This window comes from Salvelinus namaycush, chromosome 21, assembly GCF_016432855.1.
Source record: "Salvelinus namaycush isolate Seneca chromosome 21, SaNama_1.0, whole genome shotgun sequence".
In the NCBI taxonomy this organism is placed as follows: Eukaryota; Metazoa; Chordata; class Actinopteri; order Salmoniformes; family Salmonidae; genus Salvelinus; species Salvelinus namaycush.
Genome location: NC_052327.1, coordinates 25,793,009 through 25,817,364, shown reverse-complemented (window position 1 = coordinate 25,817,364; position 24,356 = coordinate 25,793,009). Strand labels below are relative to the sequence as shown.

The window sequence follows — 24,356 nt, the reverse complement described above, 5'->3', positions numbered from 1 at the left end:
AGGATGTGCATTGTTTCACTCTCAGCCACTATGAATGATGTCACAGTTTTGCAGCACGGGCCCATTCCCCACAGGACACCCTTTGTTATTATGCATAGTTTGGATACGAGTGTGTGCATGATACAACTGTTTGGAATCAAAAGAAATGCCTTTCAATTATAACAGCTTACTAGCCAGAGGCTTACAGTAGTAGGGTTAATCAGTACAAATGACAGCTTGAGGTTTAGTCAAACCCTAATAATGATTAAATATCTATTTGAATTATGGAATACTAAAATCCACATTGTCATAGGCTTATACTAAAATTCATAAAATCTCACTGTAGAATGGGCTCATTTAATGCTAAACATCGTACACATTATTGAATAAGTCATTTTTAAGGGGTTAATTAAGTAATTAGTGATCCGCGTGATTCACCATTGTGAGCTGGTTTTGGGGAGATGGTGGAGGGAGAGACTGTGGTCCTGCCCAGCAACAGTCCCAGTAGGACCTCTGTACTTCCTGTGAATTCACAGAGAGACAGAAACATAACCTCAATTCACTAGGAAACAGGATTTCCATATTTCCTTATTCACATTTGGTGAACTACATCTCTTGTCCTCCTTAATGATAAGTCTGTTCTGTCTGAGCACGGCGAAGGGGAGCCAGTGTTTTCAGGCATTTGTACAATGTGTGAGTGACAAAGGCTGCGTGCTGGCTGGAGCAGGGGGCCCTAGGGGCCAGGGACCAGGGCTGTGGCGGGTGAGGCTGGGCCAGGAGAGGCACTCAGTGTGTAGGTGTGAGGAATGCATGGGCAGTTGGACAGCTATGGTCTAGACAACACCAGCACAATGGACCCAGTGTTCTGCTGCATAGCAACGACAGAACCCACAGACCCCAGATGCAAGCCATGCAGACCCACTTGGACTGAAGGTCTAGCTGAGAGATGTGTCTGAATTATGTGCTGCGGGTGCAACTGTCTGCGCCTGCGGTTCATTTGTAGTCCACTGTTATATATTCTTCTTCTGAGATATTTAGTCACCACTGCAATATTCTCTGGTCAGGTTTACAGGTCTATGTGTGTACCATCATTGAATGTCTTTCTTTGTGCCTTGTGGTATTTTGACAGGTAGTTAAGCCTGTTACTCTGGGCTCAGGTCTTCTCTCCTGGGCCAGGGGGATTGATTAGTGGGCCCTGGTGGGGGGTGGCTCATTAGCTAAGTAGTGAGAGGGGAGGAGGGGAGGGAGTCTAATTGAAGTAATGTCTGACTCTGATGTGATGGTCTAATCTCTGTGTCTGAACTGGCTCTCTGTTTAATTGATAGCTGTGATCTCACCGAGGGTCTGACAAGAGAGACTGGGACTGTTGTACGGGTCGCATGAGACAACAGTCCCATGAGACCATGTAAAACTCTGAACTTCACACGTGTGTGTGTGTGTGAATGTGTGCGTGTATTGAGCACCAGAAGTGAGTCTACTTCAGTGAAACAGCTCAATCACCATGGAGATTGATACCACTCAGGAACTTTGGCTTCTTTCTTTCCTTCTTAATGAGGTTGAGCCAATCAGTTGTGTCGTGACAAGGTAAGGGTGGTATACTGTACAGAAGACAGCCCTATTTGGTAAAAGACCAAGTCCATATTATGGCAAGAACAGCTCAAATAAGCAAAGAGAAACGACAGTCCATCATTACTTTAAGACATGAAGGTCAGTCAATCTGGAAAATTTCAAGAACTTTGAACATTTCTTCAAGTGCAGTCGCAAAAACCATCAAGCGGTATGATGAAACTGGCTCTCATGAGGACCGCCACAGGAAAGGAAGACCCAGAGTTACCTCTGCTGCAGAGGATACATTCATTAGAGTTACCAGCCTCAGAAATTGCAGCCCAAATAAATGCTTCACAGAGTTCAAGTAACAGACACATCTCAACATCAACTGTTCAGAGGAGACTGCGTACTAAAGGACACCAATAAGAAGAAGAGACTTGCTTGGGCCAAGAAACACGAGCAATGGACATTTGACCGGTGGAAATCTGTCCTTTGGTCTGATGAGTCCAAATTTGAGATGTTTGGTTCCAACCGCCGTGTCTTTGTGAGAGGCAGAGTAGGTGAACATGTGTGGTTCCCACCATGAAGCATGGAGGAGGAGGTGTGATGTGTGGGGGTGCTTTACTGGTGACACTGTTTGTGATTTATTTAGAATTCAAGATACACTTTACCAGCCTGGCTACCACAGCATTCTGCAGCAATACGCCAATCCATCTGGTTTGCGCTTAGTCGGACTATCATGTGTTTTTCAACAGGACAATGACCCAACACCTCCAGGCTGTGTAAGGGCTATTTGACCAAGAAGGAGAGTGGTGGACTGCTGCATCAGATGACCTGGCCTCCACAATCACCCGACCTCAACCCAATTGAGATGGTTTGGGATGAGTTGGTTTGGGATGAGTTTTGTGGTGCCAGAATAACAACCTATCCCTCAACGTAACCAAGACTAAGGAGATGATTGTGGACTACAGGAAAAGGAGCACTGAGTACGTCCCCATTCTCATCGACGGGGCTGTAGTGGAGCAGGTTGAGAGCTTCAAATTCCTTAGTGTCCACATCAACAACAAACTAGAATGGTCCAAACACACCAAGACAGTCGTGAAGAGGGCACGACAAAGCCTATTCCCCCTCAGGAAACTAAAAAGATTTGGCATGGGTCCTCAGATCCTCAAAAGGTTCTACAGCTGCAACAGTGCAACATCGAAAGGTTCTACAGCTGCAACATCGAGAGCATCCTGACCGGTTGCATTACTGCCTGGTACGGCAATTGCTCGGCCTCTGACCGCAAGGCACTTCAGAGGGTAGTGCGTACGGCCCAGTACATCACTGGGGCAAAGCTGCCTGCCATCCAGTTCCTCTACACCAGGCGGTGTCAGAGGAAGGCCCTAAAAATTGTCAAAGAACCCAGCCACCCCAGTCATAGACTGTTCTCTCTACTACCGCATGGCAAGCGGTACCAGAGTGCCAAGTCTAGGACAAAAAGGCTTCTCAACAGTTTTTACCCCCAAGCCATAAGACTTCTGAACAGGTAACCAATACCCGGACTATTTACATTGTGTGCCCCCCCCCCCCCCCCCCCCAACCCCTCTTTTACGCTGCTGCTACTCTCTGTTTATCTTATATGCATAGTCACTTTAACCATACATCCATGTACATACTACCTCAATTGGCCCGACCAACCAGTGCTCCCGCACATTGGCTAACTGGGCTATGCTATCTGCATTGTGTCCCACCTCCCGCCAACCCCTCCTTTTACGCTACTGCTACTCTCTGTTCATCATATATACATAGTCACTTTAACCATACCTACATGTACATACTACCTCAATAAGCCTGACTAACCGATGTCTGTATATAGCCTTGCTACTCTTATTTTCAAATTTATTTTTACTGTTGTTTTATTTCTTTACTTACCTATACACACATACACACACACATACCTTTTTTTCACACAATTGGTTAGAGCCTGTAAGTAAGCATTTCACTGTAAGGGCTACACCTGTTGTATGCGGCGCACGTGACAAATAAACTTTGATTTGATTACATTTGATTACATTTGGCAGGAGGTTAGGAAGTCTCTCTCTCTCTCTTTCTCACTCTCTCACCTTCACATACCTCACTCATAACTATACCGTATCCTGCTCACCTTTCTTTCTCATAACAAAGTCTAGCCACTATTGATTTAATCAGTATACTGTAGTATGACACATGGAGGTGAGTCATGTTTGAGTGTTAGACTTATCTGCATGGAGACTGAATGGTTCCATTGGAAGCCATTGGTGTTGACTTAGTTCTGGAATATTGATTGACAAGTTGGCCTGTATTTGACCTCCTGGCCTGCTTAATCTGGTTTAGATGGATGACTAGGAGTTGGGTGTCATCCCTCATTGTTTGTTTTCCCTGAGCCGTGAACTCTACCTTAGATACGGACTTAAAGCTTTCTTCAACAACCTTCACATTTTTAGGAGTACTTTAATGGCATCTTAACAGTCTTGTGAGATTCCCCTTGTGGAACTACTTATGTTATATACGCTTATTATAAGGGCACAGGGCGAGACCCAAATGCAGACACAGGAGGCAGATGGTTGAGCTCCGATATTTATTACACCAAAAGGAGTAGGCAAAAGGCAGGTCGGGGACAGGCGAGAGTTCATAAACCAGGTCAGAGTCCAAACAGTACCAGGCGATAGACAGGCTTGAGTTCAGGACAGGCAGGGATTCAGTGAACAGGTCCGAGTCCAAACAGTACAAGGGGATAGGCAGGCTCGAGGTCAGAACAGGCAGAGTGGTCAGGCAGGCGGATTCGGCGTCAGGACAGGCAAGGGTCAAAACCAGGAGGGCTCTGAAAAAACAGAGACTGGGAAAAATAGGAGCTAGGAGAAATGCTGTTTGACTTGGCAAAACAAGACGAACTGGCACAGAGAGACAAGAAACAGGGATAAATACACCGGGGACTAATGGGGAAAACAGGAGACACCTGGAGGTGGGTGGAGACAATCACCAAGACAGATGAAACAGATCAGGGCGTAACACTTATACAGTTATTGTGTTATACTCTGATTTACCAAGTTAATTTCTCAAAGGACACCCCTTGTATGATATAAAAAAATGATTTACAAATGTATTTTGTGGTGTGGTTGTTGGGTAGGGGCTGCATGACCGACACTGAGATATTCTACCCAGTTGATATTATACTGAACATAAATATAAATGCAACATGCAACAATTTCAATGATCTTACTGAGTTACAGTTTATATGAGGAAATCAGTCAATTGAAATAAATTCATTTGGCCCTAATCTATGGATTTCACATGACTGGGAATACAGATATGCATCTGTTCACAGATACCTTAAAAAAAAGTAGGGGCGTGGATCAGAAAACCAGTCAGTATCTGGTGTGACCACCATTTGCCTCATGCAGCGCGACAGATCTTTCGCATAGAGTTGATCATGCTGTTGATTGTGGCCTGTGGAACATTTTCAGCTTCCAGGAATTGTGAACAGATCCTTGCGACATGGGACCGTGCATTATCATGCTGAAACATGAGGTGACGGAGGTGGATAAATGGCACAACAGTGGGCCTCAGGATCTCGTCAAGGTATCTCTGTGAATTCAAATTGACATCGATAAAATGCAACTGTGTTCATTGTCCGTAGCTTATACCTGCCCATACCATAACCTCACAGCCACCATGGGGCACTCTGTTCACAAAGTTAACATCAGCAAACCGCTCAGCCACACGACACCATACATGTGGTTTGCGGTTGTGAGGCCGGTTGGCCGGACTGCCAAATTCTCTAAAACGACCTTGGAAGCGGCTTATGGTAGAAAAATGTACATTCAATTCTCTGGCAACAGCTCTGGTGGACATTCTTGCAGTCAGCATGTCAATTGCACACTCCCTCAAAACTTGAGATATTTGTGGCATTGTGTTGTGTGACAAAACTGCACATTTTAGAGTGGCCTTCTATTGCCCCCAGCACAAGGTGCACCTGTGTAATAACAATGGAGTTTAATCAGCTTCGTGATGTGCCACACCTGTCAGGTGGATAGATTGTCTTGTCTTGGATTTGAATGTGTGTGCTGTAGAACAACACACTGCCCGTAATAGTGTTTAGACATGCATTATTAGATTGACTAACATGTAACGGTATCACAACCGGCCGTGATTGGGAGTCCCATAGGGTGGCGCACAATTGGCCCAGCGTCATCCGGGTTTGGCCGGGGTAGGCCGTCATTGTAAATAAGAATTTGTTAAGGTTAAATCTAATCAAATACGGAGTGTATAATGTGTGTATTAATGTGTTCATGTATCTGAGCAAAAAGGGGAGACTGATGAGACAAAAGAGAAATAAGAATAGTTTTTGTGAGGAGGGAAATGCCAAGTGAGTCTATAGCCAGTGGGCAGATAATACAAATAGAGATGAGATTGGTGAGGAGGAAAATATTGAGCCGAGGTGGCTGGGGGAGGTATGTGTGTTTTGCTGGGGTAATTTTTGTTGTTGTTGAAAAACTCAGTGTCTGTGTCCCTCCAAGGTCTGAGCACAGGCACTAAACATTCCACACAGCCAGGGGGAGAGAGAGGACAAGATTCATTAACATAAGAAGAGGTCCTTCGACCAATCACAGCCCGGGAGTGGGAACGGGATTGTGCAGGAACTGGGGGGTGTCAGATTACTGCGCATTCTTCCCTCCCTCCCATGGCCAGAGACAGAGAGCAAGAGGGAGTCGGGAGAAGCAGCAAAGGACAGACACGGTGAGAGAGAGAGAGAGAGATGTAAATGGGACAGTCTCATTCTTGCACTTTGAGATCACAGTGCCAGAGAATGTGTTAGAATCTGCCCAAGTCCTTCTGCCTGGGAAAGAGACAACAGGGAACTTTAACTGGTGGCGAGACACAGGGTCTGTTTCCAGGACACAGGGTCTGTTTCCAGGACACAGGGTCTGTTTCCAGGACACAGGGGTCTGTTTCCAGGGCTAAATCGCTGCCCTGTTACTCCTGTCTGGAGTCTGTCGCACGGACTCACACGAGAGGGCTGAAAATGAACTATCTGGTGAGTGTGTAATGTGTGTGTTTGCTGTTCCCATTGCTGTGTGAACACTTTTGTCAGGACATACTAAATGCCCCAAATGGGAAAGAGTAGAGATGTGGAAAAAAGAGAGGGAGGGCAGCACACTGAGGGAAGAGAAGGACAAGAGTGGGGGGAACTTGAGTTAACATGTTTTCTGTGTATCTTACCTTTTGTTAGTTATCAGCACAACTTACTTTGTTTGCTGTGCTATGCGTCTCAGAATGTGTATTGTGTTGTGTATTTTAGGTAGATAGAAATGTTAAGTTAAAATTCTACACACGAAAGGAGAAGAATAGAACACAAGTAAACTCTCCTTGGTCTTTTTCATACTAGTTCCTGAACAAAGTTTAGTGTTATTTTCTGCTGTCCTGTATGGTTTGTAAAGGCCCCGCTTCTCTGAAAGGGGGAGAGTTGGAGGACTTAAGACGCTGTTAGAAGAAAGGGCTTTGGAACAGGCAGACAGGAGGGAGAGCCATGGAGCTCCGCTGCTCTGGGCTGGCTCTGCTGACTCAGGAGAAAGTTGAAAGATTAAGGTTTTATAGAGAGAGTAGAGGGGAGAGAAAAGAGTGCAGTGGCCTGCTGCTCGAGTCTTGGCAGTACCCTTCGTTCCTTGCTATTGTTTGAAAGTGTTGGCATTCTGTAAGCTTGTAGTGCTGTAATTACACAGGGGTTTGGTATTTGGTTGACAGGGCCATACTGCATTTCCGTCAGAGGTTTATGCTCTTTAGCAGCACTGGGGCCGACCCCCTGGAGAGGCATTGGATAGTTCCCTTGTTTATCCCTTGGTCTGGGGTTTCACACACACATTAGAACGCATGTAATTACAAAATCAACAAACACCACTGGCATTACCATATGTCTTTTAGACTTTTCCTAGCTGTCTTTAATTAACAATGGCTGATTGGTGACTGTAATGAGGTTATGTAGATGGAAGGTTTAGCCTTCATGTCTAAGAGATGTTTATTTCCCAGGTTGGCCTTAGTAATCATGGATGCCATTTTGAGAGAAGCTAAACTTGACAATGCAGTGAATGCCTTGTAACGTGCTAGCTAGCTATCGGCTTGCTATTTCAGAAGGAGGGGTTAATGAAGCCAGGCGTGATGCTAGTTTATAAATCAGGGGTTCCCAAACTTTTTTGGCCAGCGACCCCATTTTGATATAAAAAAACATTTGTGACCCTCTATGTAAAACAAGTTATGTAATCAACAGCCAATGTTAACTTTAAAACATTTTTATTAATATGACAACCTATTACAAATCAGTTTGACAATATTTTTGACTGTATTTCAATCTGAAGACAGTATGGTTTGAAGTGACTGAAATGCATCAAAGGTATTGGTAAATTCAGAAGATCATCAGGCAATAATGTTGTATGATATTTTGTGTAGAAAAGAACATCATTGATTTAGTGCTTGGTCTTGTCCACTCAGTTCTAACGACTTGTGGGCATAGTAGAGGGAAACAGCACATACTGTATGTATGTGTTCCTGAGAGTTATCTTTCAGTGATGTCCTAATATTTTGTAGTTTAAACCATTCAGAAGATAGAGCCACATTTGTAGGAAGAAAACAGAAACCATTTTGTTTATTACATCTGCATCTAGCTACCACCGGAGGTTACTGACTTAACCCTGGTTCTATGAACCAAACGCACATTTTCTCTCATGACCCCATTTTCAAATCAGGCGACCCCTAGTTTGGGAAACTGGTATAAATAGATTAAGTGGATGCAGTAGTGACTGAGTGAGTAAGTGGGGGTGTCTGTGGGGGTCAAAGGAAGAGGCCCTTGAAGGCCCTTGCCTCTCGCCCCTGTCTCCTAGGCCTGACTCATTTCTGACTGACTCACAGCCCCCTGCCTGCCTGGGTGCTGTGGTGGAATTCCCCCTGTCATCCCCTGGGAAGTCTGGCAGTGAAACCCCTCAGCCAGTCAGTCAGTCCCTTCCCTCAGAGAGATTATAGGTGCCACACAGTCACTGAGCGTAGTAATACCCACTGGGACACCAAGCGCCAGGCTGTGACTCAGCCCAGGTGTAGCAGGAAGGTTGATACAAGGAGGGTCACTCCACACTGGTGAAACTGTCACCTCTGACGTGTCTGCACAACCAACCATGAGTCACAGGGTTTCAGATATAGGTTAAAAACAGATTATTGGTACACACAGACATGTAAAATATATACCAAACATGAACATGTGAAGATGTTAGTGACTCAAATACAGTGCATTCGGAAAGTATTCAGACCACTTGACTTTTCCACATTGTGTTTACAGCCTTATTCTAAAATTGATTCAATAATTTTTTCCCCTCATCAATCTACACAAAATACCCCATAATGACAATGCGAAAACAGGTTTTTAGAAACTTTTGCAAATGTATTAAAAATAAAAAACAGAAATACCTTATTTACATTAGTATTCAGACCCATTGCTATGAGACTCAAAATTGAGCTCAGGTGCATCCTGTTTCCATTGACCATCCTTAAGATGTTTCTACAACTTGATTGTAATCCACCTGTGGTAAATTGAATTGATTGGACACGATTTGGAAAGGCACTCACCTGTCTATATAAGGTCCCACAGTTGACAGTGCATGTCAGAGCAAAAACCAAGCCATGAGGTCGAAGGCATTTTCCGTAGAGCTCAGAGATAGGATTGTGTCGAGGTACAGATTTGGGGATAGGATACCAAAAAATGTCTGCAGCATTTAAGGTCTACAAGAACACAGTGGCCTCCATCATTCTGAAATGGAAGAAGTTTGGAACCACCAAGACTCTTCCTAGGGCTTACCGCCCGGACAAACTGAGCAATCGCGGGTGAAAGGCCTTGGTCAGGGAGCTGACCAAGAACCCAATGGTCGCTCTGACAGAGCTCCAGAGTTCCTTTGTGGAGATGGGAGAACCTTCCAGAAGGACAACCGTCTCTGCAGCAATCAGGCCTTTATGGTAGAGTGGCCAGACGTGAGCCACTATTCAGTAAAAAGCACATGACAGCCCTCTTGGAGTTTGGAAAAGGGCAGCTAAAGGACTCTCAAACCATGAGAAACAAGATTCTCTGGTCTGATGAAACCAAGATTGAACTCTTTGGCCGGAATGTATCACGTCTGGAGGAAACCTGGCACCATCCCTACGGTGAAGCATGGTGGTGGCAGCATCATGCTGTGGGGATGTTTTTCAGAGGGAGGGACTGGGAGACTAGTCAGGATCAAGGGAATAATGAACGGAGCAAAGGACAGGGAGATCCTTGATAAAAAAATCCGGAGCGCTCAGGACCTCAGACTGGGGAAAAGGTTCACCTTCCAACAGGACAATGACCCTAAGCACACAGCCAAGACAACACAGGAGTGGCTTTTGGATAAGTGTCTGAATATCCTTGAGTGGCCCAGCCAGATCCCGGACTTGGACCTGATCGAACATCTCTGGAGAGACCTGAAAATAGCTGTGCAGCAACGCTCCCCATCTAACCTGACAGAGCTTGAGAGGATCTGCAGAGAAGAATGGGAGAAACTCCTCATATACAGGTGTGCCAAGCTTGTATCGTCATACCCAAGAAGACTCGAGGCTGTAAATGTGATAATTCAGTTTTAAAGTTTTAATACATTTGCAAAATGTATGCAAACCTGTTTTTGCTTTGTCATTATGGGGTGTTGTGTGTAGATTGATGAGGGACAAAAAAACGATTTAATCCATTTTAGAATTAGGCTGTAACGTAACAAAATATGGGAAAAGTCAAGGAAGAATACTTTCCGAATGCATACAGTACAGTGTGCTATCACGCAAATAATTATGTTTAATTTGTTCTGTTAGGTTCTTTGTCATGAAGGTGTCATCATGTAGATGCTAAACATCATAATTTCATGGTGTTTTTCAAAGAGCTTTACGTTGAAGAAAACTAGAGGTTTGAAACAGACCTTGGTTTGTGGCTGGCCTAATCTCTTAAACACAGTTCACCCAGTCTCTTCCGCAGGTAGCACTGACGGTATCTCTCTTTTCCCAGTTCAGCAGCAAACAACAGGGCCTGGGGGCACATGTTTTCTGCTGTAGTCAAACTGCACTCTCCCCAGGGCACCTGCTTTATGTGGGGGATAATTGGGCTTTACTGGAGGAATAGAGGCAGAGACGGAGGTAGTTCAGATAAGAAACCCATTGCAGAGCAGAACAGCTAGCTAGGCCTACACCAGGCAAAATGGATTCTGCACAAAGCGCTGGCTTTTCAGCTGTCTGATCTAGTTACAATAGCGCTGGGCTTTCTCCTCACACAGCCAGGTTGGTTTGATGCCCTCAGGGCAGTTGAATGAGCCAGGGAATGCTGTTGTCAAAGCTAACAGCACAGAACACATATCCACTGATATTTTATCTAAACAGATTGACTGAGGTAGTTCTGTGAGGCACATGCAGATGCTCTAAAAACCTGTGGAGCTGTGCCACTTCTGCTTGGTTGAACCTTCACATTCCATCCTAAGCAGTAGGCCTATCTTTGTATTTCCCTTCCCCTGAAATGTATCAGAGTGCTCCCTGAATTCCTGGCCTTGTCTCTCACACCTAACCACTGGAATGTTTGGCTGAGGTCACAATGACGTTTCACGCTCTGGAAAATCATTGTATCTCTCCACTGTATCCCCACTCAAGGCTGTAATTTTAGGATTTATTGTCGGGCATTGAGAGTTCTGTACATGTTTTTGCCATTGCGACTGCCTGTGTTTATAGATGAGAGGAGAAATTGTTTTGGTATGTAGATAGGAGAAATCAGAACTGGGTGTCATTGTCCTTCCTCTCTCGCTCTGTGATTACAACAGTGGAACTGCTGTCAGCTTTGTGTGGCGTACAGGGTGGAGTTCCACCACACACTCACCAGTTAGCCTGTTACTCAGTCTTGTGCAATGGGCAGAGCTCAAGCACTTTGTTGTAGCCTGTAGCTACAAGAATCAGAGATCTTTTCTTACCGCTGTTGAAACTTGACAGGGAGAAGGGTTGAAGCTCTTTGTGTGTTATTTGTCTCTTCTTTTCCACCTTGAGAAGAGATGATTCATAATAGTGGCATACATTTTAGCATGCTTTAGTGTGAATGTCTATTTGTGTGAAATCCTTTATTTGACTTGGCCTATATATTGTAGGTGTGACTGATAAGATTTGAAAGTATGTTATGTTGATTGCCACCTTATGAATGAGTCTTTAGAGCTAGTATGAATGTCTGTGTTTGTATTTTGTGTAGCGTGTTGTAGAAGGGGTGTTGTGACACCTTTGGATTGTGAGGTAACAGGAGAGGTGTATGTAGAGGTTGTGGAATGTTCCGATGAGTGGTCCGCTGAGAGCTGGAGCTCGTGGGAGACGGGTCTGGGCTCGTCCGGAGAATACCAAGGACATGGAGAGAGATCAAGGTGTAACACACCAACACATACACACATTCACTGGAATAACAACATAAATTCTCAAAAATAGTAATAAAAAATGGAATTTACTGATATAGCCTATTTTCAACTAGGAGAGTGTTGTGTGCCTCTTTAACCTCTAGGCTACCTTATGCTATTGTCTCTTATAGGTTATTTGTGTTAAGTCTTGTCCTTCGGGATTCTTTTCCTGCAGCTAGACCCTGTTTGACTACTGTAGTTTATTGTTCACATTATTTGCCTAAAAATGGTCCCATATGGGCTTCTCGTTGTTCTTTTTATGAGGTAGACCCAAATTGTTGCTTGCTACCTTGTGGGAAGTCGCCAAACCCTCCACAGCAGCAGCACATTGTGTCTGTGTGTGTCACAGCAGTGTCTGTCTCAGCTGATAAAGACCAAAACAAAATCCCCATTGGACTGACTGAGTCACATCTCAGCATACCACCCTGCATACCACTGCTGGCTTGCTTCTGAAGCTAAGCAGGGTTGGTCCTGGTCAGTCCCTGGATGGGAGACCAGATGCTGCTGGAAGTGGTGTTGGAGGGCCAGTAGGAGGCACTCTTTCCTCTGGTCTAAACAAAGATCCCAATGCCCCAGGGCAGTGATTGGGGACACTGCTCTGTGTAGGGTGCCGTCTTTCGGATGGGACGTTAAACGGGTGTCCTGACTCTCTGAGGTCATTAAAAGATCCCATGGCACTTATCGTAAGAGTAGGGGTGTTAACCCCGGTGTCCTGGCTAAATTCCCAATCTGGCCCTCAACCATCACGGTCACCTAATAATCCCCAGTTTACAATTGTCTCATTCATCCCCCTCCTCTCCCCTGTAACTATTCCCCAGGTCGTTGCTGCAAATGAGAACGTGTTCTCAGTCAACTTACCTGGTAAAATAACGGATAAATAAAATAAATAAATAAATAAATCTCTTCATTCCCTCACTCTGGCCCTGTTTTTCTGCTTGGCAGGCAGACAGACAGACAGACAAGACAGACAAGACAGACAGACAGGACAGACAGACAGACAGACAGACAGACAGACAGACAGACAGACAGACAGACAGACAGACAGACAGACAGACACCTACCTCCATCTGATACTGAGTCTGCTCCCTGTCTGTGAGTATGTCATATACCACTGGCTTACACACAGGCCTAGCCAAGGCTTTGCTGTAATTGCAGTCTGTGTACTGCTGCTGTGAGCATCTGAAAAGTCAAAGGCTATGTGCTTGCATGCTACTTAGCCCCAGAGAAAGCCAGTGACTTCTCAGAAGTCTACCCCCAAACCAAAAAACGAAAAGTTTACTTTTTGTAACCCAGTGGCATTGTTTGGCCAGGCTCAGGTGGCTAATGTGATTTAAGCAGCAGAGACAGCCTTGTTTTGACTGCGGCGTCTATCTGTTTTAAACTAATAAAAACTTTGGATGACTGAGGGGGCGTTTGTTTAAAAGGGTGGGGGCTGGATGGGGAGAACAGAGAGACAGAAACAGCACAAAGGAGAAAGGGCAGAGTATTGTTTGCAAAAGACATGACTTATTGCTGTGATGCTTTGTAAGTCGAGGAGAGGGGGTTTCATAAAATGTCTGTGCCCAAGGTCCTGTCTCCGTGGGACAAATATACAGTCATGTACAAAACACACATACACCCTCTTGTGACTTAACCAGTGTGTGTCCCACGGGGTCACGTAGAGGCAAAAGACAAAGGCCACCCTGCCCTCCCCTCTCACGTTCACGCACACACGCACACACACACACACACACACACACACACACACACACACACACACACATGCGCTTGCTGCCTTCCCCTTCACTGACCTTTCTGCACTGAGCGTGCTCAACCAGCTGCCACATTACTTCCTGCTCAGTGGCTGTCTGAATGGACACTGCAGCCATTTCCTTCCCTCTCCCAGACCCACTGCACCTCTTTTTCCTCTCCCTCTCGTCCTGTGGATCTCTCTCCCTTCATTTCTACCATCACTCTTTCCCTAGTTCTTACCCTAACTTCTTCAGCTTGCTGTTAAGTGTAAATGTTTAAGATCCCCGTTTAGTCATGACCCTTCTAAATGCAAGTCAATGAACTTTTAGGCCTCTGGATGATGAATATCCTTCTCTTTTACTCTCTCTCTCTTCACCTCTTTCTAACGTTTGCCGTCAGACTTTGTCTGCTCCCAGCTCTAGGGTGATGGGGGCAGGCTTTTTTACCACAGAGACCTCCACAGTGATGTGTTAGCATAGTGACTTAGCTATACACAGCTAGAAAACTGCTGGACTCCCGTGACTCACTGTTGCCATTGTCAGGTTTCTACCCCAAACAAAGGAAATGGAGCACAGCACAGACAGAGCCACTGGGTTAGTATGGCCACCTGAACAACATTGTTGTTGGAACAACAGATTCAAATGAGCCCTTGCTGTTTTGACTAGAGTTGGAGGTTGGCAGAATAGAAACAAATTGTGACCCGGCAGACTACTTTGAGTTTTCTAGACATGGCGATTTCTCCTCACCCTCAGCTGAGTCTGGGGCGGTGTGTACATCGTATATGCAATTTATAGTAGGGAGAGAGACTAGTAGTCATCTAGTTATTTACTCATACCCAATCAGAATGGCACATGAATCATTCTCTAAGCACTTCCTGTTTCTGTGGCCAGAGTGAGAAAAACAGGGAGAGATTTGTGGGTGAGTTATACTGAGATTTGGCAGGCAGGCAGGCCTTCAGCTAATAAAGGCAAAGTTCAAATCTTGTGATGTCATCAGTCCTCTCTGTCCACTCCCTCGCTCCAACAGGAAATGAACTTATGACAGAGAGCAGCAGACAAAGCATGGCCGTCAAAGGAATCTCTTTCTTTTTTGTCTGAAGGAGAGATGGATGGAATAGATAAAGAGGACAAGCTGGAAAGGGAGAGTAAAGATAAAATGGAAGTCTAGGCAATATGAGGCACCATGCTACCCGTATCATTACCTCATTGCCACTTAAGCATATAGAAGAAATTATACTTCTGACTCTCATTCTATTCAAACCTCAGTTAACTTCTACTTCATCACAATCCCGGATCCGGGAGCACCCCCATCAGTAAAAAAGCTGACTAGCATAGCCTAGCATAGCGTCACAAGTAAATACTAGCATCTAAATATCATTAAATCACAAGTCCAAGACACCAGATGAAAGATACACATCTTGTGAATCCAGCCATCATTTCTGATTTTTAAAATGTTTTACAGGGAAGACACAATATGTATTTCTATTAGCTAACCACGATAGCAAAATACACAACTTTTTTTTTACACCATTTTTTTCCTGCATAGGTAGCTATCACAATTTCGACCAAATAAAGATATAAATAGTCACTAACCAAGAAACAACTTCATCAGATGACAGTCTGATAACATATTTATTGTATAGCATATGTTTTGTTAGAAAAATGTGCATATTTCAGGTATAAATCATAGTTTTACATTGCAGCCACCATCACAACTCTCACCAAAGCAACTAGAATAACTACAGAGACCAACGTGAATTACCTAAATACTCATCATAAAACATTTATGAAAAATACACAGCGTACAGCAAATGAAAGACAAAGATCTTGTGAATCCAGCCAATATTTCAGATGTTTTACAGCGAAAACACAATATAGCATTATATTAGCTTACTACAATAGCCAACCACACAACAGCATTGATTCAAGCCAACAATAGCGATAACGAATAAACCAGCAAAAGATATTAATTTTTTCACTAACCTTCTCAAACTTCTTCAGATGACAGTCCTATAACATCATATTACACAATACATATAGAGTTTGTTCGAAAATGTGCATATTTAGCGGCACAAATCGTGGTTATACAATGAGAATAGTAGCCAAGCTGCCAACAAAATGTCGGGAGAAATCTTGGGAGAGGCACCTAATCTAATCATTAACTAATCATAAACTTGACAAAAAAATACAGGTTGGACAGCAAATGAAAGATACATTAGTTCTTAATGCAACCGCTGTGTTAGATTTTTAAAATTAACGTTACTACGACATCAGCGTGCGTTAAAGCGAGACCGCACCGAAATGAATGGCGGAATAGGAGTTTTACATTTTTCAACAGAACAACGAATTAACATCATAAATAGTTCTTACTTTTTGATGAGCTTTCATCAGAATCTTGGGCAAGTTGTCCTTTGTCCAAAAGAATCGTTGCTCGGTTGTAGATTGTCGCCTTCAACTTTGGAATTAGCAGTAAACATTAGCCATGTGGCCCAGACGTGCCCAACTCACTATAACGCAGCACAAAGAAATATCCGAAAATCGCAATATACTGATATAAACTGATATAACTCGGTTTAAAATAACAACATTATGATGTCTTTAACACCTATATCGAATAAAATCAGAGCCGGATATATCTAAGGCCTATAACGGGAGCTTTCCAGAACGCCATCCTGAGGTCTGTCTTGCGTCATGGCGAATGTTGAAAAGACTGCACCCCACGTTCCAAGACCCTTTATATGGCCTCAGATCTGCCTAGCAACTCCATTCCAATTCTCACTATTTGCTGACATCTAGGGGAAGGCGTATGCAGTGCATCTCGACCAATAGAAGGCATGCAAATTAATAAACTGACCCCAGAACAGCCTGCCTGATTTCAGATTTCTCACTTCCTCACAGGAAGTTTGCTCCAACTTGAGTTCTGTTTTACTCACAGATATAATTCAAACGGTTTTAGAAACTAGAGAGTGTTTTCTATCCAATAGTAATAATAATATGCATATTGTACGAGCAAGAATTGAGTACGAGGCAGTTTAATTTGGGAACGAAATTTTTACAAAGTGAAAACAGCACCCCCTATTGAGAAAAGGTTTTAATTAACATCCTCTCTTAAACCATTCAAATTTCACGTATCCTTTTTGAAGGTAGGGATTACTTTAAACCATTTATCTGTCCACGTTGAGTAGAATCCATTTATCCATTAACACCAGCTGATTTGATACATCCCTGGTGGGAAATGGAGAATCACTCTGGAGTCCTGAGAAAGCTCAGTGACTCTGAAGACATAAGCTCTGCTTCAGTCAAGATGTTGCTGTGAGTAAAACTCATAGTATAATGAGCTCTTTCTACTAGTCTGAGGACCCCTCATTATTTCACAGTCAATGTGTGTGTGTGTGTGTGTGTGTGTGTGTGTGTGTGTGTGTGTGTGTGTGTGTGTGTGTGTGTGTGTGTGTGTGTGTGTGTGTGTGTGTCTCTGCCTGGTCAGTGTGTGTTCGGCCTGCATGGTGACATCGCAGACAGCTTCTGGCCACAAGAGAGCCACTCAGAGGCTATAGTAAGGCGCTGTGTGTGTGTGTGGCTCCGCCCGTCCAGAACCTCCTCAGCCGTGATGAGTCGTGGACTCAGAGCAGCTGTCCCTCTCCCATTACAAGAAGGCCATTTATCAGACTGTGACCAGGAGATAGGCCCTGACTGTCCCTCCAATAGACCAGCACACAGCCCTGCATTCAGCCCTGCATCCCGGTGATAGTCAATCTGGGCTGGGGAGGGAGCGAGCCATGTGCAAGCGGGCGGGAGACAGAGCGGGAGCTCTCTGGGCACGTAAATGATCAGCCCTGTGTCCTGTGTGGCATTGCTCCTAGGTAGAGGCCTGGGTGCTGAATAGACAGAGGAATAGGAGCAAGGAATGAGAGTCCCCTCTGATTAATACGGCAGTATTGACTCTCACTCTCTCTTCCTCTCTTAATAAACACAAAGACACTAAGGTGGACAACGGGAAGCCAGGCAATAAATCAGGAAGTGGAGGCTCCTCACAATTAACTAATCAGACTTAGTTAATTTAGCTTGGGGACATTGATGGAGGGCTGTGTGTGACCTGAGGTCTAGTGAAGGGGGCCCCTGTGTGTGTGTGTGTGTGTGTGTGTGTGTGTGTGTGTGTGTGTGTGTGTGTGTGTGTGTGTGTGTGTGTGTGTGTGTGTGTGTGTGTGTGTGTGTGTGTGTGTGTGTGTGTGTGTGTGTGTGTGTGTGTGTGTGTGTGTGTGAGTGAGAGAGAGAGATCTGGCCCCATGCCAGGCTTGTCGTACTCTGTACTAGTGCCAGGGAAGTGAGAGGAGGAGGTACCGGTCAGGGGCGCAGCCCCAAATATTAGTTTAGTTTCAAAGCGTCCCAGAGTGAGTGGGTGGCTGTTTGCTCTGGGCAGACAGATGGAGCCTGTGTTGTGTCCTGCTAGGTGTCAGCTGTAAATTATAGTTATTTCACTGTCCTGGAAGGCCTTAAGTCTGGGGAGTCAGCCTGCACCAGCACTAGGGCATGTGACAGTCCAACATTATGGAAGCAAGAGTTCTTTCTCACTGAAGGGTACTACAACAGTAGTAGTAGACACATCTTTTCTGTAAATGTTAAGGAATAATGAACTAACCCTCTCTTTCCTGTCTTCTGCAGAACGTGCTGGCCAAGGCCCTGTACGACAATGTGGCCGAGTCCCCAGACGAGCTGTCCTTCCGGAAGGGTGACATCATGACGGTACTGGAGCGGGACACCCAGGGTCTGGACGGCTGGTGGCTCTGCTCTCTGCATGGACGCCAGGGTATCGTCCCCGGCAACCGCCTCAAGATCCTGGTGGGCATGTATGACAAGGCGGGCCAGCAGCAGCAGCCTCCACTCCTCCAGGCCTCCCAGGCTGGCTCTGCCCAGACCCCGAGCCAGCTGGCCTTCCCCCCGCAGAGTGCCTACACTAAGCCCTCCCCCTCCTCCCAGTACACGGCCATGCACCCTGCCTTCTCCAACCCTGGGCCTGTCCCCGCCCTACCCGACAGCATCTACATGATGCCCCCCAACCATGGCAAGCACTCCCCTTCAAGCCTGTACCAGATACCCACGGGCCCCCAAGCCCCACCCAAGGCCCCCATGCTCGCCCAGAAGCGGTACCCTGTTCAGGACATCTACCAGGTGCCTCCCTCCATGGGGCCAGCTCCTGTCCAGGACATCTACCAGGTGCCCCCTTCAGCAAGAGGGCCTGTTCCTGGGCAGGATATCTACCAGGTTCCCCCCTCACTGAACCAGACTCAGATCCCCCCCTCCATAGAAAAGAGGAGCTGGGACTCTAAACCTCTAGGAAAGGTAAGAAAAACTTTTTGAGACACATATTCACATAACACAACAAACACATTCCTCCAAAACCATAAATACAGACTGTCTTGTTAGACATTCAGGTCCAAAATAGCTGGTTTAAGCTCTCATTGTCATCTGACCTCATCCCGGTTGGGATCTGAGCATCTTCCTGTTATTGTTTCTCCCTCATGTCCTCCAGTCTCTGTCTGTTCTCACTCTAAACAACAGCTCAAGGTTCCCTGTCATTTTCAAAGCCGCAGGGATGACAGGAAAGAAAACAGAGGATAGAATGATAAAATAAACCCAAAAGAGAGAGAGGGGGGATGGGGAGAGGAGAGGGGGACAGACATTGGAATAAATAATGGGGTGTTTAATAATTCAGGTATCTATCTCCTGGAGTTGGGTGAGTAAGCGTTTTGATCTGTTATGCAGCAGGCAGCAGGCTGGAAGGGGAGGGGGTACCAGTACCAGCCAGGCAGTGTGGTAACAGTGCAGTGTGTTGTGACTGGTGTTCTGCAGAGAGTGCCCCCCAGGCCTGCCTTAGTGCACTCAGCCATGTGTGAGAGCAGCGCTGGGAAGTGAAGTGTGATGATGATGATGGAAGAGTGATGGGGAGGCAGCGACAATGTGCACCTGGTCCCTGCAGGAGGGGGCGTTTCACACGAGACAGCTCACCGTCTTAGATGAGGCTGCTGCTGCCATAGAGAGGGAATTATATAATATATACAGTATAGTATATCTAATCCTTTAGCTCCCCCCCCCCCCCCACCCTAACCCCTAGCAGGGCTCTCTGAGAGGCATGACCACAGAGATTTGTCCCTCACAGAGGGGGGCTGGAGATGGGCCTTGCCATGTTGAAAATCTGCCTCTCAATAAGTCCTGAGATGACTCGGAAATACTGAAGCACACAGAAGGAAAAGAGAGTGAAATGTACAATAGTGAGTGACTGACAAAGCAAAGCATACATTGCCTTTGTGTCCCCCTGCTGTGTGTTGAACCTTTGACCTGTCAAAGGTTGATCAATGATCAATGATCAATGGGTGCAACCTGAAAACAACCTGAAAACGAGAGGAGAATAACAGCTGTAGAAAGAGAGTGAATGGCTCCCAGGCTGAGACAACCTCTGTTTGAGGTAACATGAGCGACATCAGAGAAAGGCATCAGTGGATCAAAGATGTTATTTAACTAGGCAAGTCAGTTAAGAACAAATTCTTATTTTACAATGACGGCCTACCCCGGCCAAAACCTCCCCTGACCCGGACGACACTGGGCCAATTGTTCGCCGCCCTATGGGACTCCCAATCACGGCCGGTTGTGATACAGCTCGGGATCGAACCAGGGTCTGTAGTGACGCCTCTAGCACTGAGATGCAGTGACTTAGACCACTGCGCCACTCGGGAGCGAAAGATGAGTCCAAGGCCAGGGCTCACAGAGTCACAGTGGAAAGGATCTATGAGGAGGAACATAATTTCATGATAGCTCTGCCTGGTGATAAGACTATCAGAGGACTTCAACAGAGTTCACACTCCAGCCCAGAGCAGGGTGTTTCCAAATGTTCCATTGGATGATAGTAGAGTGATGCATCAGTCTTTTGGAATGCTCTTAGCGTCATGTACTGTATGTCATCAGCAGGCAGTACAGGGAGGAGGGAGGAGAAGCAACACTAGTAGGGAGTAGTACAAGTGAAAATCCCCTATGGTTTTTATCTCACCACAGCCTCAAGTTAGTGGCACTGGCAGGATCTGAAATGCCTAACATGGTGGTGAAGTGGTAGGGATTTTTGTCAAGGTAATTCTTCACTGACGCATTAGCTAATTTTGCTCTTAACGCTGTGGTGTGCAGGTTCTTTATGCACTCATTTACCTTGTGAATGCCCTTAATTGTTATCACTTGTCCTTGTGCCCATACTGAACCGCATCACCCCGCCCCCCTACTCCACCACTGGCAGTTTCTCAATACAAGATAAGGAGTTCCTGCTGAGAGAAGAGATGACAGACACCGAGCCAACACACACACACACATGGATGCACACACACAAACACACACACACAAACACACACACACACAAACACACACACACAAACACACACACACAAAGCTCTCACATACAAACACACACACACAAAGCTCTCACATACAAACTGGGATGAACACTAATTAGGGAGTGATGAAAAACCCAGGCATTGTCTCAGCATCCTTTGCTGCTCAACTGGAGGAGGTAGAAACTAGTACAAATACAAGGTTACAGCTACACAGAACACTTGGCAAAGCATCTGAAAAGCAGGAAGCTTAACACACTCAGCATCTCACTCTAACCCCATCTCCACAGTGTGATGATGTTATGCAGCTAGCTTGGTTTTGTCTTTTAATCTTGGTATGTTGTGGAGGCAGGCCCGACCCCCTCAGCCTTTTCGTCAGATGGACTGGCATCACATTTTATTCATCACATGCTTGGTAAACAACAGGTGTGGACTAATAGTGAAATGCTTACTGACGGGCCCTTCCCAACAATGCAGAGAGAAAGAACATAGAGAAATAATAGAAAAGTAAAACACGGAATAATAAAAGTAATAATAAATACACAATGAGTAACGATGACTTGGCTATATACACTGGGTACCAGTACCTGATTCGATGTGCAGGAGCATGAGGTAATTGAGGTAGATAGGTACATATAACTAGGAATAAAGTGACAAATAAGGAAGTCCAGGTTGCTATTTAACTAACTATTTAACTAACTATTTAACTAACTATTTAACTAACTATTTAGCAGTCTTATGGCTTGAGGGTAGAAGCTGTTCACGGAGGGGTGATGGGTGGAGGGGTGAGGAGAGTGGTAAGAATGCCCCTGTACAAGGAGCCTCCCGCAGACTAGCGCGTTTGAAGGGGAGTAGGGGGGCGCCCTGATCCCAGTCAGCTGTGCCAGCCAGGCCTTGTCCGGGTCTGGGGGACGGGGGCAGGAGGTGGAAGAGGGTTGCAGAAGGCCAAGCAGCAGCTGGAACAACTGTGATTGGTTAGCAGGCCTTACATCAAACAGGACGTCTGAGGAGGGGCGAGGCGGCACGCGCCCTTCAAATCCCTGACACACTCCTCCAAGAGGCTGGAATTCCTCAGCCCCCCCCCCTCTCCTTTCGCTCAGTCCCCACTCTCCATCCGACTGTGTTTTTCAGTTTTCTACCTAATCTATTTATGCTGCAATGGTATGCCACCCAACCGCCCCCAAAAACAACCCCCACCTCTCCTTCAAACTATGGCAACAGCTTAGCCCAGCCGGAGAAAGAAACAAGTAAACAATTCACCGCTATCCCTCCATCCTCTTCCCTTCTGAGAGGACAGACACAGAACCTGAATGGCCTCAGTAAACACCCAGCTGCGTTGGAGCTGAAAGCGCCACTGCACTCTGTGTCTCTGCAACCCAATTCATCAGAAAGGATATCTTTGATCAAAGTTACGAAGATTCTTAGCTATCGCCCTCAGTACCTTTAGCAGTGTTGCTATTAGATGTCATGAACTTGCTCTTGTATGTCTGTAGGAGAATCCACTGATTTACTCGTGATAACTGCTAAGCTGATAGGGGCCTGAGAGTTGCACCACTCAGACTTTGACTGTAGGGAGGAATGACAGACACCACTGTGAGTGGGAACTGGAGCTACTACCTGATCTTTACAACCTCACTCTCCTGCAACTGTCTAGAAAGTATTCAAAGTACAATGTGTGTGACTGAATGACACGTTCATGGCAGAGCTCATTGCTTTGTGTGAAGCAGATGGTTAGGGGAGAGGTGGAGGCAGGACGGCCTGTTTGAACCTGGGTTCCTTTGATTAGGCCGAGGTAGGTAGATCAAGCCTTCTTATCACCTGCAGCATCTAATGACCCTGGCCTGTTTGCAGGTGAGAGACGCTGTGATAAGGAGCAGGCAGCCCGGGGCTAACAGTACAAGCTCATCTCCTCTGCTCTCCTTCCCTCTGCTCTGCTCTGGGGGTTGGGGGGTTGAGATTCTGCTGGTGGTTCTGTGGACAACCTGCTCTGAAAGTAAATGTGTAATCTCAGAAGTGTTTAAAAAGACCTGGTGGGCGCTCACCTGAAATGTAGGGAGGAGGAGATGGAGGAGGGGGGCCTTATCTGGAGGAGCAGGCAGACATTTTGGGGGAGGGGTCGTTGTGGAGTGAGGGGGGTGAAAATGAAGGTGTGTGTGACCTCCTGCTGAAGAAATGACTGCATGCTCCTGCCTGTAGGTGTAACTGCTGCCTGTAGGCGTAACTGCTGCCTGTAGGCGTAACTGCTGCCTGTAGGCGTATCTGCTGCCTGTAGGCGTATCTGCTGCCTGTAGGCGTAACTGCTGCCTGTAGGCGTAACTGCTGTCTGTAGGCGTATCTGCTGCCTGTAGGCGTATCTGCTGCCTGTAGGCGTAACTGCTGCCTGTAGGCGTAACTGCTGCCTGTAGGCGTATCTGCTGCCTGTAGGCGTAACTGCTGCCTGTAGGCGTATCTGCTGCCTGTAGGCGTATCTGCTGCCTGTAGGCGTATCTGCTGCCTGTAGGCGTAACTGCTGCCTGTAGGCGTATCTGCTGCCTGTAGGCGTAACTGCTGCCTGTAGGCGTAACTGCTGCCTGTAGGCGTATCTGCTGCCTGTAGGCGTATCTACTGCCTGTAGGCGTATCTGCTGCCTGTAGGCGTATCTGCTGCCTGTAGGCGTAACTGCTGCCTGTAGGCGTATCTGCTGCCTGTAGGCGTATCTGCTGCCTGTAGGTGTAGGTGTAACTGCTGCCTGTAGGTGTATCTGCTGCCTGTAGGCGTATCTGCTGCCTGTAGGCGTATCTGCTGCCTGTAGGCGTATCTGCTGCCTGTAGGCGTAACTGCTGCCTGTAGGCGTATCTGCTGCCTGTAGGCGTAACTGCTGCCTGTAGGCGTAACTGCTGCCTGTAGGCGTAACTGCTGCCTGTAGGCGTAACTGCTGCCTGTAGGCGTAACTGCTGCCTGTAGGCGTAACTGCTGCCTGTAGGCGTATCTGCTGCCTGTAGGCGTATCTACTGCCTGTAGGCGTATCTGCTGCCTGTAGGCGTATCTGCTGCCTGTAGGCGTAACTGCTGCCTGTAGGCGTATCTGCTGCCTGTAGGCGTAACTGCTTTCTGTAGGCGAAACTGCTGCCTGTAGGCGTAACTGCTGCCTGTAGGCGTAACTGCTGCCTGTAGGCGTAACTGCTGCCTGTAGGCGTATCTGCTGCCTGTAGGCGTAACTGCTGCCTGTAGGCGTAACTGCTGCCTGTAGGCGTAACTGCTGCCTGTAGGCGTATCTGC

General features: G+C 46.3%; 1 protein-coding gene across 3 annotated transcripts in view; it reads left to right on the top strand.

Moving 5' to 3' along the window:
• Positions 1-24,356, top strand: part of LOC120066244 (breast cancer anti-estrogen resistance protein 1-like) — a 145,218-nt gene that overhangs the window by 85,600 nt on the left and 35,262 nt on the right. For 2 of the 3 annotated variants that reach the window (XM_039017482.1, XM_039017479.1), the window contains exons 1-2: positions 6,239-6,583; positions 18,392-19,069. In XM_039017482.1, the coding sequence (XP_038873410.1) occupies positions 6,572-6,583; positions 18,392-19,069 (690 nt within the window). In that variant the 5' untranslated portion in view covers positions 6,239-6,571. Of the gene's footprint in view, positions 1-6,238; positions 6,584-18,391; positions 19,070-24,356 lie in introns of those variants that run through there. The other variant, XM_039017481.1, reaches the window with a different exon arrangement.